Below are 19,358 nucleotides of genomic sequence, written 5' to 3'. Positions count from 1 at the left end.
CCCAACCATTCTTCATTTTGTCAAGCAAGCTAGTACACACAACCATTCACAGCTCATTTGCCTCATATACATGCACATACACAAATGAACATCAAGTGTACACACACACACACACACACACACACACACACACACTCAGCTGTGTTCTGTGTTGACTCATGAGGTGAGGGAATAGCAGACCTACTTTAACAGTGCTCATGTGTTCATTTATGTCAGCTTTCATCCCACAGAATTAACCTTGTCTAACCCGGCTCCACATGAGCTGCACATGGTTCAGGTTTGACAACAAAAAGACCACAACCAGGATCAAAAAATCACAGTGCAGGACTTCACTCTGATGCATTTAAACATTTTGACCGGGAAACATGTTTATCTGTGTCCAATCTCTCTTGTGATTTTGACATGTTCTGTATTTGCATTCACTTACAGTAAAGTCATTATCAAGTACTGATGACACTGAAACCCCCTGGACATTTTTATAACACTAAATGTGAATTAGGGCAGGGATGGGCAGTGTATCAAGATTTGAATTTATAGCAACAAGGAATGTACTGATTTATCTGCAAATCAATATCAGACATATATAGGCCTATTAACTGACATTGGCCATTGGCAAATAAGAAGTTACTCCACCAATGGTACAAGCCAGTGTTTATCTGTTGTGTTCAATCGTAGTTTGTTGAAGACATTTCATATAAAGTCATTCAATGATTGTAAGGCCTGAAAGACTTATAATGAAGATCTCTGATGACGATTTCTTTATTTCTTCGGCACTAAAAAGCAAATAAACAAAAAATAAATTAATTAATATACTAAAGATAACATTGGTATGGGATATCAGTCCACTTACAGAATTTGGGCATCTTTTATTGCAAAATGTTTTAGGGTGAAATGTAGGAAGGACAGTGTTTTTTGCATTAATGTGAGGTTGCATTCCACACAATTTTATATGATTTTTCATTTACAAGTTGAAATGCTTTATATGGACAAACATATCGGGACACACTAATGGTTTTCCCATTTCTGTTAATGTTGAGTATTTCCATGATAAAAATGTTCACGTCAGTTTTTGTCAGTAATTATCAGAAAAAATGTAAAATCTTAAAGGCAGCTTTTTTTTCTCCCTAAGTCAACATTGTTGACAATGTAAACAAAATGGACTCCAATAGATGAAAAATCAGAGTTGAGGTCATTTTTTAATTTAGTATAGGGTGATTTTTTTATGTAAATGCTCATTTATGTAGCAGTCTGTTTTAAAATAAAGTGGTTGTGAAACTTGACACAACTGAACTCACTTGATAGAACATACATATATAGAACATGTCATCATTTGACCTAAAAATACAAAGGTAGGACTAAATATTAGATGTCTTTAAGTTATTGTACAGAATGAAAGAAAACAAATAAGTATTTATTATTAAATTAAATGTATTATTATTGATTAAAAAAAGAGTGCATTTTGTTTACGTTGTCAACAACGTTGACTCAGGAAGAAGAAAAACAGCCTTTAAAATTTGATTTTTTTTTTTTTTTTAATTGCTGACAAAAACTGATGTGAACATTTTTATCACGGAAATTTTCAACATTAATAGGAATGGGAAGACCATTGGTGTGTCCCAATATCTTTGTCCCTATAAAGCATTTCAACTTGTAAATGAAAAATCACATAAAATGGTATGAAATGAAACCTCACATTATAGCAAAAAATACTGTCTTTCCTACATCTCACCTAAAACATTTTGCTATTAAAAAAATGTACTGATGTTGAGTAAACCTTTAACCTTTAATGCAAAGTATCACAAAGTAAAGTAATGAATGAAGAACCTCAATATGAACTCTTTTTTTTCCCTTTTTTCAGCTGAATGATAAAGCTGGTCCAAGTCTGATGACGACAGTCGCCATGCCAGTGTTCAGCACAAAGAACGAAACTGTGAGTGAGTGAGTGAGTGAGTGGGTGAGTGAGTGAGTTGACTGACTGACTGTCCGTCCATGCACATTTCTGTGAAGTTTTTAATGTGTGTCTGAATCTTTTCATGCAGAAGAATCAGGGTATTCTGTTGGGGGTTGTAGGAACAGACATCCCACTGCAGGAGCTGATGAAGCTCATCCCCAAACATATGGTACAATCAGCTGTCTTGCACATTCACTCAAATGAAATGAATGTATTAATTAATATGCATATATTTTTTTAAATTCTTCTTGATTTGTGTCTCCAGTTAGGGATCCATGGGTACGTGTTTGCCATTACAAATAATGGCTACATCCTGACACATCCAGATCTCAGGCCTCTGGTAAATCATTTTCTGAACTTTTTTTTTTTTGCAACACGGCACAGCATTCCCTGACTTAACCCTGTTTTTCCTTTTTGTTTTGTCCATGCAATTGTATGCATAACCAAAATGATGACAAGGGCACACAGAGACAAATGTGTTTTCTGGATAAGAGTCTGAATGGGCTCGTATAGTCTGTAATCCCCACCTTTTCCTTTGATGTATGCATGCAGGGATAAAGGCCACTCATAGGGCTGGCTGGCCTGAGATTTCCCAGAGGTAACTTAACACTCGCTGGCAGAGACCACAGCCGCTCGCCCTGGGACCGCTGGTTCCTCAGGAGCTATGGCTGTGCTAGTGGATCTGTGTGTGCCAGTGTTAGTGCTATTCCTCTATGTGCAACTCTATCTGTGTGTGTTGGTCTGTGTTAGTTTCTTGTGAGTGTCTCTGTGGCTAAAACTGTGCTGTGGTTGTAGTCATTGACTTGTCGTTTTTTGTGGTCTGGACTACATACAGTGATATGACATGTACAGTCTAATGCACTGATGTAGACTTGCTTGAGCGTGAATTTCCTATCAATCATATTAATTATTTTTAATTTACCTGACAGTGTTAATTTCACAGATGATTTGTTAAATAATTACTCAGCAAAAACCTCCATCAGGGCTTAATAAATAACAGCCTACAGTGAGCCTTCAGCGAAACAAGAAAGGCATTTCAAAGTAAAAATCTGTAACATACTAATTTCACAGTTGGGTCAGGCTACATTAGTTATTTTTTCTGAGCCATGACTTTTAGTTAAAATGAAATGTCTCTACACAAAAACAATCTTTAAGTCTGGTGCATTGTGTTCCTCTGTGCAGTATCAGGAGGGTCAGAAGAGGAGGAAGCCCAACTACAGCAGTGTGGATCTTTCTGAAGTGGAGTGGGAAGACAAAGATGACATAGTATGTGTCAGACATACAGCATTCTGTAGATCTAGAAACATTTGAGCATATGTTTTGTACGGTTCACAGTGTTCTTTTATAGTAAATGCAATTTTATGGGATGCCATATTAGGTTTTCACCTTATTGTACATGCCTGAAAGAAAGAAAGAAAGAAAGAAAGAAAGAAAGAAAGAAAGAAAGAAAGAAAGAAAGAAAGAAAGAAAGAAAGAAAGAAAAGATAAGAATAGTTTTCAACGTCATTGTACAATGGCTATACAATGAAACTGGGTAGAGCTGACCCTCTTCAGTGAAAAGGGGGAAAAACATAAAATAAAAGAATAAATAAAAGGAAGAAAAGCAATAAATAAAACCCCCAATAAAATCTGCAAGTCAATAAAACATTCTATAAAATCCACATTTCAGACACTTTGCACACACATACGTATATTGCACAGGATTAGGGACAAAGAAAGAAAAAAGAAAGAAACAAAGAAAAGACAGCATAAGTTCACACATTCTTTACTTGAGTAGAAGTACTTATGGTTAAAATAAAAGTACTGTTTTAACATTTTTAATCAAGTAAAAATGTAATAATGAAGTGCAGGTATAAAAGTAAATGGTGACCAGTGAAGGACATTTATCTCTTATTTAACTTCAGATAAACAACATACTAGAAATAATAATGAACCTTAACTTTACAATAGTCCACAATTTATTTGTTCGATGTCAGCAACAGAGCTCTAAATGTGATGATGCCGTTTCTTTACAGTACAGTGATTATCTATGCTGTCATCATCTTTTACACCGTATTCATCTTGTTAATTTTATTGTGCATAATATTTAGAATTACTGTTTCATCACTTTAGGTTGAGATCAGCCGTGCAATGATGCAAAATAAAAAATAGTTGATGATTAAAAAACTAAAGAATTCAAGGTGTTTTGTTGCTAACAGGGAGCTGGGCTACAAAATGATAAAAGTCATAATGTCATACTATGGTGAATATTTTTATTTCATCTTTAGGATAAATTTGGTGATAGTGTCATCTATGCTGTCAGTATGCTTCAGAGTTTGTTTTTATTGTATTTTGCTCATGTCAGAAATATGTTTCTATAATATAAACCATAAGAAATCTTCTGATTCCTTCTACTAAACTATCCCTCAGGAATAAAAAACACCCTTAAAACTTTACATTTATTATGGTAAGTATCAACAACAACAAACTTAAACATTTTTTATCATGACAATATTTTAAATCAATAGGATTGGGAAGTCTTAAAAGCTGTAGTTGTGATGTGTCCCAATATTTTTGTTCATATCCTCCTGAGACTCAGCAATGCATTTGTGTCATCTGTAGGGGACAAGAGTTTCACAACTTTACTGAAAGAAAAAAAAAAAAAAAATTAAATAAATGCCATCCACTGCAAAGGACATTCTATAAGATATATATATAAAAAAATGCAGAAATAAACAAACAAACAAATAATGTATCTGAAAAAACTGCTGCATCATGATGTTTCAAATCCAGGCAATTATTTAAAGTAAAATAAAAAAAAATTAAAAAAAAGCCAAAACTTTTACTTTCCTGGATCTCAGGAGGATGTAGTGTAATTGTGTGAAACTGTAGGGACTAAAAGGTAAAAATATTAAAATGAAGATACCTGAAAGTCCTCCTCCCACATCCATATCCATGAAGTATTTGTACTTTTCATCTCCTCTCTGTTCTTCAGGATGATCAAGCTGTGACTGCACTGTTTTCAGTATCTCACAATCAATGACCTGCGACTTCTGCGCTCCGTGTGTCTCTTGTGCTTTATCTTTCAGCTGCGTAACGCCATGGTGAACAGGAGGACAGGGACGTTCTCCATGGAGGTGATGAAGACAGTGGATAGAGGGGTGAGCATGCAGATAAAGGTGTTTGATGCTTATCAGACGGAGGCTGTTCTCCCTGTTGTTTCTGCTGCTACGCTTCTTTTTCTGTTCCCTTAGAGACGTGTCTTAAAGATGCACAATGATTATTACTACACTGACATCAAAGGGACTCCATTCAGGTGCAGAAGACGTTTATTACATTCTTCATAGACATCCTGTCAGTTCACGTCTCAGTTCCTGACTGACTCAGGTTGGTTTTTCTCCTCTTTGTTTGTGTCGTCAGTGTCGGAGTGGCTCTCTCAAGAGGCCATGGCAAGTACTTCTTCAGAGGAAATGTATCAGTCGAAGCAGGTATGTCACTGTTTATTGACAAACGTCTGAGTACAGTGGGTTACGAGACCAGAGAGCTTATTGCTTCAGTCATCGAGGGCTGGCATTGCTGAAGCGTTACTGACTTGTGTTTTTCAGGGCTCCGTGATCTGGAACAGCCAGATGTCGCCCTGGCAGATGAATGGTAACACTGGGGTTATGGAAGCGGGCAGTCATGCGTTATGTAGGTTATTCCTCTGTGTTCATCGGGGATGATGTGATGTAACTATGTGGCTCTGTTTGGACCACAGGACTTACTGCAACACAGAGGAACAGCATGAGCATCGTCACCTGACCCAGATTCAAGCCATCAAGCTCTTCATGACGGGCCGTAGACCGCATCTCAAATGTAAGGACTTTATCAGACTGCATCAAAATTCACCTCAAGCACAGGCAGTAAATAAAACTCTTGAGGACAGATGAGTTGCATGATGTAGGTGTGTGTTTGTGCTGTGCAGGTGACAGAGAGCTAATCCAGGAGGTTTTATTTGACGCTGTTGTCACTGCTCCGCTAGAGGCCTACTGGACCGGACTGGCCCTCAACAAGTCAGAGTAAGAACAGTGGTACCACTTCACAACACAAGAATAAATACATGGTTGCAGGTTTTGTCATTTTACTGATTTAATTAAGGATGCACCAAATGTTGAATTCTATGTCAATGCCAACAGTGTAGTTTTTTTTCTTTTTTTTTAATTCCCCCTTTTATATGAGGGAATCTAAGAAATCTATATTATATTAAAAAAAAAAAACATTTTAAAGTCTTTTAGCCCTGACATAAATTCAGTCATTGATAAATTGTTAAAAAAAATGTTTTGCCACTGTTTAATACAGTTTAAGGTGGTACACAGAGCTCATATTTCAAAAGCAAAATTGTCTTCCATATACCCTGATATTAGTCCATACGGTGTCAAATGCCAACATGCAGAAGCTTCTCTCATCCACATGTACTGGTCCTGTTCAAGCCTTAACAAACATTGGACTGAAATCTTTCATACACTTTCTCAGCTGTTAAACATCAAGTTACAACCAAACCCCTTGACTGCTCTATTTGGTGTAATGGAAGGTGAAGTTAAGCTACCTACAGAAAAACAATACACTTTATCCTTTGCTGCCCTTCTAGCTCGACGAGCAATCCTGTTTAGATGGACTGATGCCCCCACCACCACCACCACTCATGCACAGTGGTTAGAAGACATTATGTCCTGCTTAAGACTGGAGAAATTTAGATACTCACTTCAGCAATCAAATGGGAAATTCCAGGAAGTGTGGGGTCCCTTCCTAAAAACATTCCAGACCCTGTAAATGCTTGACTTTTAAGTGCAGTTTAACAATGCTGCTAACTCCATACTTACTCCTAGCACAGGTTTCTGCCATGATAGTGACCCCTTAGTATTTCTAGTGCACTGGCAATGACTGAGGAGGGATTATTTTATGTAGATTGTTGTTTGCTCTGCTTTTTTTTTGTTTGTTTTTTTGTTTTTCTATGGTGCTAGCTGCGTTTAATTTACACCCATGCTCACTTAAGTTTTCTTTAATGACCATTCAGGACTGCACTTGTATTATATTGAGAAAACTTCAATAAAAAGATCTTGATAAAAAAAAAAGTTTAATACAACAAATCAGATAAATATCAAGCATTGACATCTGTGACATTGGTCACTTTCAGTCAACAACAGTAATACTGGTCAATTCCATGTTGTGATTTTAGCCTATTACTGTAAAATCAGGCATAATTACAAGTGCTTATCAGTTGTCATGGTCAGACATGGAACATATTGGGAAAGAAACATCCTTTTATGCCGCTAAATTCACAGACAGTCAGAAAAAATACAACATGAAGTACACTGATGACTGTAAGAAAATGCATGTTCTCTTTGTTCATATTTTTTAGAGAATTCATTATTTACTCTGGATAAACTTTAGCTAAAATAACTTTATTTCTGTTGAATATTTCATATTTGAGGGCAAATCCTTGTGTTTTACATAGAAAAATGCTTCCAGGTCAATAATCAAAATATAAAAGTACATAAATACTAAGAAAGAATAATATTTTTAAAATTTGCATTATATAAATAAACTAAAGTACAGAACTCAAGGCTTATAGTGCAAGCAAATGGTTGTAAGTTTTAGAGTTCAGTCATAGGTGTTTAATCTAAGAGCTACCTACATGTCAGACATGAATTCTGGGCCTAAACCATTTAGTGGTTTATAGACTTGTTAAAGGACGTTTTTAGTAGAAGGCATTTTAATCAATAATTTAAAGATTATTCCCGACACATTATCAACCTCCAATCCTTGATCTGCATTTTACGGACAGGAACTCAGACAAAGGAGTGGAGATCACCTTCCTGGGAACTCGCACCGGCCTGTCAAGAACGAAGCTGTTTGTAGCAGCAGATCAGCTCTCCAATCAGTGAGTGCCACTGCTCAACATTTCTCTAATCATTACTTACAGAGCGAGGCGCGACTGTGATTGAGTCTGATGAATCTAATCCTTGGCTCCTCACATCACTTCTCTCTGTGTGCTTCCTCAGAGATTTCCTGACAGCGGAGGACAAGGAGGGTGTGTTTAATGCTGATCACTTCCCTCTGTGGTACAAGAGAGCAGCCGAGCAGGTCCCTGGCACATTTCTCTATTCCATCCCCTTCAGCACAGGTACGTAGAACAAAAAAAAACAGCATCATCAAGAATCATCATTTATAATGTGCAGCTCTTTCACTGAGTCCACCTCTGTATAGTTTCTATAATCAAAATCAGCAGTATAAAAAGTACTGGAAAGTCATTTTGCATTTTAACATGTAAATCTGTCTTTTTCTACGTCCCACTTTCTGCCATGGTTTGTGGTTTTTACTGGTTTCCACTGATAGGATGCGCAGCACAGCAGTTAATGTGGCTCCTACTCAGAGGATGGAGAATTCAGATTCATTCTCTAGGGCATTTACCTCCTTCCCTCTGTTAATGATGACTGCATCCACTCAGGCTTTGCCATCATAACATAAAATGTCCTATCACAGCACCCATTTCAGAATTATTAGAGGCATCTGGCTGTAGAAAAAGCTGTGACTGGACTCCATTACAGTAAAGTAATGGACTGGTGCTGCGGTTACTTTTTAGCCACTCGGCTGAGGCTGAGTTCAGGACGCCATCTAGTGATCTGGAAGTGTAATTTTCTACACACACTTCCATCTGAATGATCTTTTTTCCCCTGCTCTATCACTTTAGCTCGGGAAAATAAGAGCGTGGTTCTGGCGAGTACAGCCATTCAGCTACTTGATGACAGAAAGTCTCCAATTGTTGCAGGTAAAAACATCTAAAACCATCTGTTATTTACTGCAGCTCTTAACATCAGTTATTATCCTGCTATAACTATTTTTAAAGAGGAGTTTAAAGTGAATGTATGTAGTATTATTTGTTTAAAATATTTAAAAATTGCCTGAATCGATCATTACAGTGTTGAGAATAAAGACATCTGAAGCTAAGCCAATGATACCAGAATGTATTGGATTGTACAAATATACAGTGAATATGAAAAGAGTCAGGAAGTGATAAGATGGGGTGAGAACTACAAAGAAACAACTTGTAGGGTCAAAGAAGGTGACAAAGTGATAAACCTAGAAGCACTGTTATTGTTTTCACCCCTGGACACAGCTCTAAATGTAAAGAATGGAGTATGATGCTGAAATCATTGCAGTTCTTCTAAATGACTGAGTTGGATTATGAGACTTATGCAGGTAAACAGTGATTATGTGATGTTATTATCTTTCCTAAATTGGCATCCACAGTTCAGACTAAACTGTGACACTTCTGTTCTTGTTTGGATGAGTCCAAACAGATCTTTAGGGACACTATTGACAACACAAATCATACAGAAAACTGATGTGATCTGTGATTTCACTGAGTCTGTTTTCTGTCTAAGAACAGAGCTAACAGAGATATCATATAAACCAGTAGTTCCCAACCTTTTTTGGCTCGTGACCCCATTTTAACGTCACAAATTGCTGGTGACCCCAAACATTCAAAACAGAGACTTTTTTTTGATCGTGTAATAGTTTGCTGTGCTATGTTGCAAATAAACATTAATTTTAGATGACATTTAGTCTATATAATATGTGTTATTATGGACAAAGGCAGAAAAGCCAGGTGTAGATTACTGCACAAAGTGAGAGTTTTATTTTCCTTGGTCAGGATATGTACAGTCAGTCCTGCTTGTATTTACAGGGCTGCAAATTAATACTGAACAAACAAGAACTCAAACTATGAATTATGAAAGAGATGCAGCATCTGAAACTGACCACAATGAACATTTGAAAGATAAACAGAACCACAGCACTTCAGTTTCAGCTTCAGAGTTTGTCATGAAAATTTATGTATTGTGATTGCTTCTCTCAACTGACCATATATTTTTTTATCAGTATGTTTTTATTTTTATCAATTACTAGAAATTTCAGGGGACCCCATTTGAATTCCAGGCGACCCCATGTGGGGTTCCGACCCCAAGGTTGAAAAACACTGATGTAAACTATCAGCTCATGTAGCACAGGAAGATTAGAAGACACACAGTGTTATTTTACAAACTGTCAAAACAACTGGCTGAGTTTTTGTTTGAAGAAAAAACTTGATGATACCAAAAAACAGATGAGCTTAATACTTTATCCAGTTCATACAGTTTGTCGATACATAGCCTTGACTTGTTGGTGGCTTTGGTTAACTTAAGTGTGTTCTGGAACATGACCACCCCCTGCTGTTGAGAGTTTGTAATATTATTACTACATGGAACCCCTTTAATATCCTTGTTTTGTGCTCAGCTGTTGGGATTCAGATGAAACTGGAGTTTTTTCAGAGGAAGTTCTGGACAGCCTGCAGACAGGTAGCAACACATCTACTGATGAAGTGTAAGAAAAACATGTATTTCATATAGGTATAAACTAAATACCATCTGTTTTGTGCTTAGTGTACAGCTCTTGATGGAAAATGTAGCATCAGCTGTGATAACGAGGTGAGAATGAGAGGAACTTTTCACTCTAGCCAGTTCCATTCAGTTTTATGTTTATTTTATTGTTGTGTTCACAAAGTCTTTTTATTTGCCCCCTGACAGGACATCAACTGTTATCTCATTGACAACAATGGCTTCATTCTTGTCACAGAGGACCAGGCTCAGGTACTGTGTACATGTCTGCGGATACAAATCTAAGAAAGTGTCACTAAATAATGGAAACAAACACACACCGTTTAAAGAGATACTGATCCAGTCACACATCACAACTGAAAATGACTGGATTTTGAAGGCAGCAGGATGACAGAAGCAGGTGAAAATGGGTTTAAGATGCAAGTTTTCATTAATATAAAATGTGATGAGCTGTGTTAATGACGACTTTAGAGCCTGGAAGAGATCAGCAGGATAAACTCCTCACTGTGTTGATTCAGAGTCTACACTGCTGTGCTATGAAGCTGATCTGTGTGTAAAACTCTTAATATTGGGGGTTCATGAGCAAAAAGAGTCATACTTGGTTTTTTTGTTTGTTTGTCTTTTCACAGTCATTTTTATTGAATTTTTTTACAGCAATAGTGCAGGAAAAACGTCTAAACAATAGGAACTGTTTTAATACAGTACAGAGCATATACAAAACACACATACAAAAAAAACAAAAACAAATTGCAAAACAGGCCACCTACCCTCCTGGACAAAAGTAACAGAGTCATACTTGAGCGCACAGACAGAAACATAGATGGCTTTTAAGGTGACTACAATCACAATACAATGTCTGGGTCTTGTTTACCAAAGTAGGATTAAACTCAGGATTTTATGTTTCACAAAGGTGGTTTACTGACTGGGGCAAATCGTCATGGAAATTTACCCTGTACCTAACTTTGTCTGGAGCAGGTTCTGTTTGCAATCTGAGAGTAAAGGCAAGGCAAATTTATTTATACAGCACAATTCATACACAGGGCAGTTCACAGTGCATTACAGAAATGGAAAAGAGACAAGTTAAAAACACATATTTAAAACATAATCTGTAAAACCTAAATAATAATCAATAAATAAAGTAAAGAAGAAGAGTAGCTTTGGCTCTGGAGGTAGTGCGGGTCGCCCAGTGACCAAAGGGCTGATGGTTTGAATCCCGTTCTGTCCTAGTCATATGCTGTCATGCCCTTGGGCAAGACACTTCACCCTCCTTGCCTGCTGTGCTGCTACTCAAACTGGTGTATGAATGTTCGGTGGTGGTTGGAGGAGCCGTTGGCGCAAATTGGCAGCCATGCTTCCGTCAGTCTGTCCCAGGGCAGCTGTGGGTACATGTGTGGTTTACCACCACCACCACAGTGTGAATGTGTGAGTGAATAATGGATCCACTGTATGTGCTCTGAGTATGCATTCATAGTAAAGCACTATATAAATCTAATCGATTATTATTAAATAGAACCCTTTCAGTTGTTATATTGACAGTTGAACAGAGCCATTTTCAACCTGGACTTAAACATTGTTAGAGTAGAGGTCTGTCTCATGTCATCAGGAAGACTGTTCCAGAATTTAGCTGCATGGAACTGAAACGCAGCTTCACCGTGTTTAGTCCTGACTCTGGGCACCAGCAGGAGACCTGTCCCTGAGGTTCTCAGGGTCTAAAATGTTTCATATGGGACCAATATGTCAGAGATGTACTTTGGTGCATCTAAAAATCATCTGAAAGCCTCTTAGAGCTATTGTCAGTGAGTTACAACCAGATGCTCTTTCCATCAGCGGCGGCAGTATTGTGTTTGTTAACTTCATAACTTGTGACAGTCCTTCTCTCTCAGACAGGGCTCTTCTTTGGAGAGGTTGAAGGTGCTGTGATGAACAAACTTCTGCAGATGGGCTCATTCAAAAGGTCTGAGCAGTAATATTTCCCAGAAGCACTCAACAGGACATCTCAGTAAAACTAACCTGAGCATGGTTTTATTTACTAATGACCTGTACTTGTTGCTGTTTGTGTTGCAGGATCACACTGTATGACTACCAGGCTCTGTGCAGAGAATATGCAGGAAGCATCGACAGTGCACGCATGTTATCAGATGTAAGAAAGATGCAGACATCAGAACAAATGATTTCACCCTGTGTTACATTCCATCTATATACATGCAGGATTTACTCTAGTGCGTGACAAAATGTTCTTCTGTCTCTTTGTTTTAGCCTTTCTCTGTTGTCAAGTGGCTCCTGACGGAACTTGTCATGTAAGGATTTTAAGAAACATGTATAAATGCATCACATGATCAAATTTAATATTGTAAAAGTATGTGAAAAAAAATCTAGAGAGATGCAAAAGGTACATTGGAGAGTATTGGTAAACTCTGGAAACAAGAAAAGCTCCCACACACTGTTTTGTTTCCCAGTAACACGTAAAATATCTATATACGGATGAAGGCAATGTGCTAAAAATATTCATTGGTTAATATTTAGTGGATCCTAAGGTAAATATTTACAAAGTCATGTAAATCTTTTAAAAATTGAAAATTTGCATGAAGTCCTCCCTAGAAAACTTAAATATTACATTTAATCAACTCTACGTTAATGTTCATCTTACAGTAGTGGAGAAAAGTTTTCAGACACCCCTCAAATTTTACACAATCTCAAATATTATCATGAAATACTTGCAGAAATATCTTTTTTGTATTTCAGAAGGTGTGGCTACATCAGACAGATACAAATAAATATAATTGTTTTTGATTATTATTACAAAGAAAAAATAACTAAACTAAATTCTTGACAGTTTCAACTTTTCATGTCCTGGATGCATTTCATTATTTTGCTGAAACATGCAGTTTTGACCTTGATTCAACAGAGCATGTGCAGAAGGGAACATGTGGGTTTGGAGAATGGAACAATACTTGGTAGAGTTCAATGACTAAAGAGTGATTCTTAATGCAATATATCACAAATACATGGGATGAACAAAAACTTTTTACCACCACTGTATTTGAGCACATCAACCAAAATAATTCCATGTATTATTAGTGTCAAAAATCCAACTATTCATTAAACTATCATTAATTAAGTTGGTGCTGCAAATTCATTGGATTACTCTCAGTAGAAATATTGTTTTTAAAATATTTGTGTTTCTTTCTCCAGTTTCCTGTTGGAGTTTAACCTTTACAGTTGGTGGAACGTTGATCTTTCAGTAAAAGGTAACAAAAGCTGATGGTCATAAATATAAACCAAGATGGATGTGAGACAGTGGAAGTGTCTTCTTAGATTATTTAGCTGCTTTGTCAGTCTTCTGTGCTTAAGTTAAACATTTAGTGTTTTACACATTCAGCGCAGAGATCTCGGGGTAAAACCATGATGGTGCCGTGCGACACCGAGTATCCCGCATTCGTCTCTGAACGCACCATCAAAGAAACAACAGGCAACATCGACTGTGAGGGCTGCATCAGGTACTGCTTCAGGCCGACTTAAATTAACTACACGATGACTCATGATGATTTTGTTTGTTTTCTTACCCTCATTAAAAGAGAAGCTGCTGAGTTTTTTGCTTGTATTATTATGACATTGTGACTCCGGTCTTTGTTTCTCCTTGGGCTGCAGATCTTTTGTCATTCAGCAGATTCCCAGCAGCAACCTGTTCATGGTGGTTGTGGACAATAAGTGTGACTGCAGCAGCGCACCCCCAGTGACCATGGACCCCATTGAAATCATGTATATCCTTTCAGTGATGAGCGATGTGAATCTGACTTCATGTCATTCTGTATATGTTATTGTTTGTTGAGTTAATATTTTGCACTTATGTTGCCCTTGACACCTCTGAACACAACGAGTCACTAAAGTGTGACAGACTGAAGTTTCAGAAGGACAGAAAGAAGCCCGAATCATGTCACCCGTTCCATCCCGAGGTATGACTGTGTGTTTATATGTAGTTACATAATGAACTTTGTACTCAATCACACGAATAACAGGAGGTCATTGACCAAAAGGAAATTAAGTTCTCAATTTTGTCTCAAGTTTTTCAGCTTGAGACTCAAAATAGTAATTGTGTGTTACATGTCTACACTGCCCCCTGCTGGACAGAATTGAATTAGCATTTTAAACATTGTTAATGAAAGACACTTAACAGGTCATATTTGATTGTATGTAAAATCATTAAAGTATCGTAATGTGTTGTTTTTTTACTTATATTTTATTGTTTCATTTTTGACATTTTACAGCACAAACATATAGAACAAAGTTTCAGTTGTCTTCCTGTATATTGTCCATTTTTTCCATCGATCTTGACATGTTGCTCGCTGTAGTCTTATGATATAAGTAAGTCTCTCCATGTTGTGAATTTCTTCCACAATGTCTCTCCAATTATTTAGAGTAGGGGGGTCTTCTTTACACTGTTTTCGTGTGATGGCTTTTTTAGATGCTACCAAAAGGATTTTAATCAATTATTTATCCTTACTTGGTATGTCTTTTCCTGTTAAATGACCCAGATATAGTACAGAACATGTCCTTGGTAGTTTGTATGCCAATGTTTTTCCACTTTCTTCACTGATATTATTCCAATATTGGGATAATTTTGTGCACTGCCAAAAAACATGCACATGACCCACATCCTGTGCACCACACAACCTCCAACAGGGCTGAGGTAATGATAGTAAACCCTTTTTGATCTTTGGTGTTATAAAAAAAAATCTCATTATGTTTTTCCAACAAAATATTTTCCAATTTCTGGAATTAGATGTAGTCACTTGAGTTTCACGTTATTTCATACCATGCATCATCATAATGTTAATTTTAAGTGAACATAAACTAATTTAAAGCTGCTTTTAGTGTCAGTTTTGTAAAGACTATGATGTGTCCTAAAGTCACTGCTCTGGCCATCGACGTAGGGGAGCCTCTACACAAAAACAATCATATTACAGCCTGAGAAGTAGTGAATGAAACCTCAGTTTGCATCTTTTATGAAAACTGAAACTTGGTGACCTCATGTGAGGATGCAGAGGGTATCAAAATGTAACCTCTCACTCCATTCTGTGTCCACATGTAGCTGGATGATATCCCAGTTATTATTTCCAATTTCTCCTAAATGTGTTTTCAGTGTTCCCAGTTAAAGAGTTGCAAACATACAAAAGAGGACCATTTAACCAGAACATTTTACTGGGCAGATCAAACCTTATTTGTTTTGTCATTTCAGCTCTGATTTTTTGGTCAAGCCAAACGCATTTCGCTTGACTGGCCTGTCCCTGAACTGATTCACCCAGGCTACAGTTGGACAATGTCCCTATGAGTTGGATTTACAAATGCCTAATTTTACTTATAAATTAATATAGACTTGGACTTTATTTGTTATTCCAGATTTTACATCAAAAATGAAATTTCAATGCAGTTGGCTCAGCAGGCAGCAGCAATAAATACAAACAAACACTATATATACAGGATAATATATGCAAGATAGAATAAATATGCATTAAAAACTATAGAATATGGAAAATAGAATAAATATGCATATAAAAAAAGAGTTATGTGTGAGTATAAAAACTATGGTTCTCTGATTTAAAAAAAAAAAGAATATGAATAATAATGAATCTTTTTTTTCCTGGTAAGTACTTTAATACTTAGATATTAAAGTGAAACTGCAAATGTAGGAAGAAGTACACATTTTAACACTCTCCTCCTCTACTGTAATGACTAAGTTCATGGGAAACTCCTATGATTGATGAAAAAAAATCACAAATGTGAATTAATTTGGTGATCTGCAGTTTTCTTGATGTTTTGGGGAAGAATAACTGTTTGACTTTTTTGAGATGCCTGTACAGTTTTACAGTTATTCTCAGATACAACCAAGTTACTGTTTGTTACTAAACTACTGTTCAGCTCAGTGTCTTTAACATATGATTGCATTTTTTCCAGGAAAATGCCATGGAGTGTGGATCAGCGACACGTCTCTCCAGCGCTCTAACGGCAGCTCTGTTCCCTCTGATAGCAGCGACCATCAGCAGGTGACCATGAAGCTGACACAGACTCAAGCATTAAAACTGGACTCAATCTGCAACAACGATGCTTGTAAACACATAGAGAACATGGTCAATCAGAAATGAATTGCTCATACCTCTGCAAACAGGCAACGCTCTACATCTATTACATTTATTATTAATGCAGAAAATATAAACAACGTGGTGCAAAATAAACTAATGTGAGAGCTTAGTGAGTTTGCACATCATGCCACTGAGAGTTTATCATTTTGTCCTGACTGTGTATTGAAAGACAAAAAAGAAAGAAATCTGTTAATAGCAAATAAAAAAAATGAAATGAAATCCTTTGCACAAAGGGTGACAGTAAGATATTAACTCTATATGTTTCTTTGTTGTGAGAAAAAAAAGGCTAATGTGACAGTCTGCAGAATGTAAAATGCACTTTTGTCATACATGAAAAGAAAGAAGAACGATTTATATTTTTGGCAGCAAATTGCTAAAAGCGGGTGTCAGCAGTGTCATAGTTCACAGACTTCAAATGTTTAAAGTTTATTTGCTGTTAAGTTATTTCTGTAAAATACCAGAGAGACAACAGTAAATCTGAAGTTGCTTTATTCTGTCAGTTTTGAAGCAGACAAGATAAAGATGCATGATGAAGATGAAAGTGTTTCAATGAATGTTATATTGATATGTCCATCCATAAGTTGTCGACGTGACCACATACTCTTAACCACATGTTTCAGAAAGCTGATAAATAAATACAAAGAAATATTTTCCTTCATTTATCCTGGGGTGTGTATATGTTTGTGGCAAATCACACACATGTGAGTCTCAGTTTCTGTGGTGAAAGGAAAGCTGAGTCACCGCTACAAGCCAAGACACAAGATCATTTGAACTTCTGATTATCTGTTCTACATGAAAATTTAGCTATAAATTATGAACAACAAGGAGGAGAGAAAATATACTGTAGACATATAGGTTTAAACATCTCCCAAGTGAAAACAAGTCATTGTTTCTATATGTTTTTTTCACACAAAAAATGTTACTTCAAAGCTGAAATAAACTGAATAGTAACCAATAATATGGATGAAATGAACCACTTTTACTGCTGGACAGTATTTCAGTAGCATTCTGAAGGCTTCATACATTACTTGAAGGAATGACAGCATACTTCTTCCACCACTGTTGTCATTACTAAAGCACTGAACCATGAAAACATATTTGAACTATTCAAGTGGTTTGAGTGTCACTAAACACTGATATGAATATTAGTACTTATGATACACAACATAAGTATATATCACTAATAGACCTCATGCATTCATCTTTCCTTTTCTATCCGCTAATTTCAATAGAGGCTGCTTAAAATGACTGATACACTTTGCATTAATAATCATCCAATCATGTCTTCGAAAAAGACTTCAAAGACATATCTATCTAAACAGGATGACTTCTCAAGCTATCCTCCACCAATCAAGATGAGTCAGGTGAATACTACATCTGAGTTGGGTGTCAAGTCCTAAAAAATGTGACTTCAGTCTGGCATATGTCAGGTCATGTTCTTCTAGGAGCAAGTAGCGATATGTGTTTAAAATGACACTTTAAATCTTGATCAAATTAAACTTCTATTAACACAATTATACATTACATAAAAAATACCAAAAATAAAACTTTTTAACCCATACAGACCCAAACAGCCACTGGCAACCAAAACCATCTACTGATGTACAGTGTTTAATAACTTCTGAACCACTAATCCTATTAATACTTTGAAATAATTGGTGTAAAATGCAGTTTGTCATCTTTTCATGGTCATCAGATATGACTCACTTGGACGTTCAGAAGCTCCGTGGTGAACATGGAAACACCGTCATCTTCTACAACATTGATTCACCAGTAAACCCATGGAGTTGGATCAATGACAGTGGTTGTTGAAACTTGTTCTTACATTCAGTTGCTCATATTTTTGCTGAAAAAGTCACGTTTTCTTAAATTTTCTCAGTTTCTGATATAATAACAATCCACTTTAATCTGAGCTTTTATGAACATCAGCAAAGAAAATATAGAAAAACATTATTTTCACTGAAAAAATGCAAAATACAGAGGATAATATATAGCAAATGGTGATAAAGCACATAAGGAAAGTTAAGTAGAGAGAAAAAATCATTTGGGAAGTGACATAAAAGCAGCACTGGGTCTTAACAAGCTAACTCATTTTGTTCCAAACTGAGGGAAACATTACACAACTACATTTGATTGACTTCTATCGTACACATCCTCGGTGTATTTTCTGTGCTCAGTGTTCTAGTTTACACATTTTTCTTCAGGCTATTGACTTTCTCTCTCTGAAAAAGCACCAATAGTTTCTCAGTACTTCCTGACAGTGCTGTACAGAACAGGCTGCAGGGCTGATGCAAACGCCTCCTCAGGGATGGTTTCGTACGTGTGAAACATGATAGACTACAAATAGAAAACAAAAACACAACTGCAGCAACAATGCAAACATATGGGACACAGCTTTAATACAGCCTCTCAGACTTACATTCTGCTGTTGAAGCTGTTGTCTGTTCGGTGCCTTTGAACCTGCACAGAAAAGTACATGTTAAACTAAGAGGGTTGGTTAAATGAATATATTTCAGCAAGAAAAGTAACAACAGAAATAAAAACTTCCAATCAAATAGATTTAAGAACATGATGGGCATGCATGATTATTGTAACACATCACAAATACATCCATGTTCTATGAGGAGCCAAAGTAACTGTTTTTTATCCGTTCATAGAAAACAGTGAATAAAGTGGATGTAAGAGCAGCTCACAAAGGAAAGGCTGAACACAGGAGGTTATTTCTGTTTCAGTGCAGTGGTCATCTCCCACGTATGAGGTTTTCACTTTCAGATGCATGTCTTACACACTCGAACTGTTATTTTAGTTGCTGTGAGTTACAAGAATTCTATTCAAATAATACCGCGCCAGCAATTTGTCGAGTACAAACTGCAAATG

General features: G+C 36.6%; 1 protein-coding gene across 3 annotated transcripts in view; it reads left to right on the top strand.

Moving 5' to 3' along the window:
* Window positions 1–17,143, top strand: part of LOC115420014 (voltage-dependent calcium channel subunit alpha-2/delta-3-like) — a 43,338-nt gene extending 26,195 nt beyond the window's left edge. For 2 of the 3 annotated variants that reach the window (XM_030135132.1, XM_030135133.1), the window contains 24 exons: window positions 1,859–1,930; window positions 2,040–2,120; window positions 2,217–2,291; window positions 3,134–3,217; window positions 5,020–5,091; window positions 5,185–5,246; window positions 5,351–5,418; window positions 5,536–5,581; window positions 5,688–5,785; window positions 5,895–5,988; window positions 7,755–7,850; window positions 7,972–8,093; window positions 8,661–8,738; window positions 10,244–10,305; window positions 10,390–10,434; window positions 10,534–10,596; window positions 12,228–12,298; window positions 12,409–12,484; window positions 12,601–12,641; window positions 13,537–13,592; window positions 13,724–13,841; window positions 13,993–14,105; window positions 14,215–14,297; window positions 16,297–17,143. In XM_030135132.1, coding sequence (XP_029990992.1) covers window positions 1,859–1,930; window positions 2,040–2,120; window positions 2,217–2,291; window positions 3,134–3,217; window positions 5,020–5,091; window positions 5,185–5,246; window positions 5,351–5,418; window positions 5,536–5,581; window positions 5,688–5,785; window positions 5,895–5,988; window positions 7,755–7,850; window positions 7,972–8,093; window positions 8,661–8,738; window positions 10,244–10,305; window positions 10,390–10,434; window positions 10,534–10,596; window positions 12,228–12,298; window positions 12,409–12,484; window positions 12,601–12,641; window positions 13,537–13,592; window positions 13,724–13,841; window positions 13,993–14,105; window positions 14,215–14,297; window positions 16,297–16,389 — 1,869 coding nt within the window. In that variant the 3' untranslated portion in view covers window positions 16,390–17,143. Of the gene's footprint in view, window positions 1–1,858; window positions 1,931–2,039; window positions 2,121–2,216; window positions 2,292–3,133; window positions 3,218–5,019; window positions 5,092–5,184; window positions 5,247–5,350; window positions 5,419–5,535; window positions 5,582–5,687; window positions 5,786–5,894; window positions 5,989–7,754; window positions 7,851–7,971; window positions 8,094–8,660; window positions 8,739–10,243; window positions 10,306–10,389; window positions 10,435–10,533; window positions 10,597–12,227; window positions 12,299–12,408; window positions 12,491–12,600; window positions 12,642–13,536; window positions 13,593–13,723; window positions 13,842–13,992; window positions 14,106–14,214; window positions 14,298–16,296 lie in introns of those variants that run through there. The other variant, XM_030135135.1, reaches the window with a different exon arrangement.
* The last annotated feature ends 2,215 nt before the right edge of the window (window positions 17,144–19,358 follow it).

This window comes from Sphaeramia orbicularis, chromosome 5 (assembly GCF_902148855.1).
Source record: "Sphaeramia orbicularis chromosome 5, fSphaOr1.1, whole genome shotgun sequence".
NCBI classification, from domain to species: domain Eukaryota; kingdom Metazoa; phylum Chordata; class Actinopteri; order Kurtiformes; family Apogonidae; genus Sphaeramia; species Sphaeramia orbicularis.
Note: the sequence above shows the minus strand (reverse complement) of the source record. Positions and strands in the feature narration are given on the sequence as shown.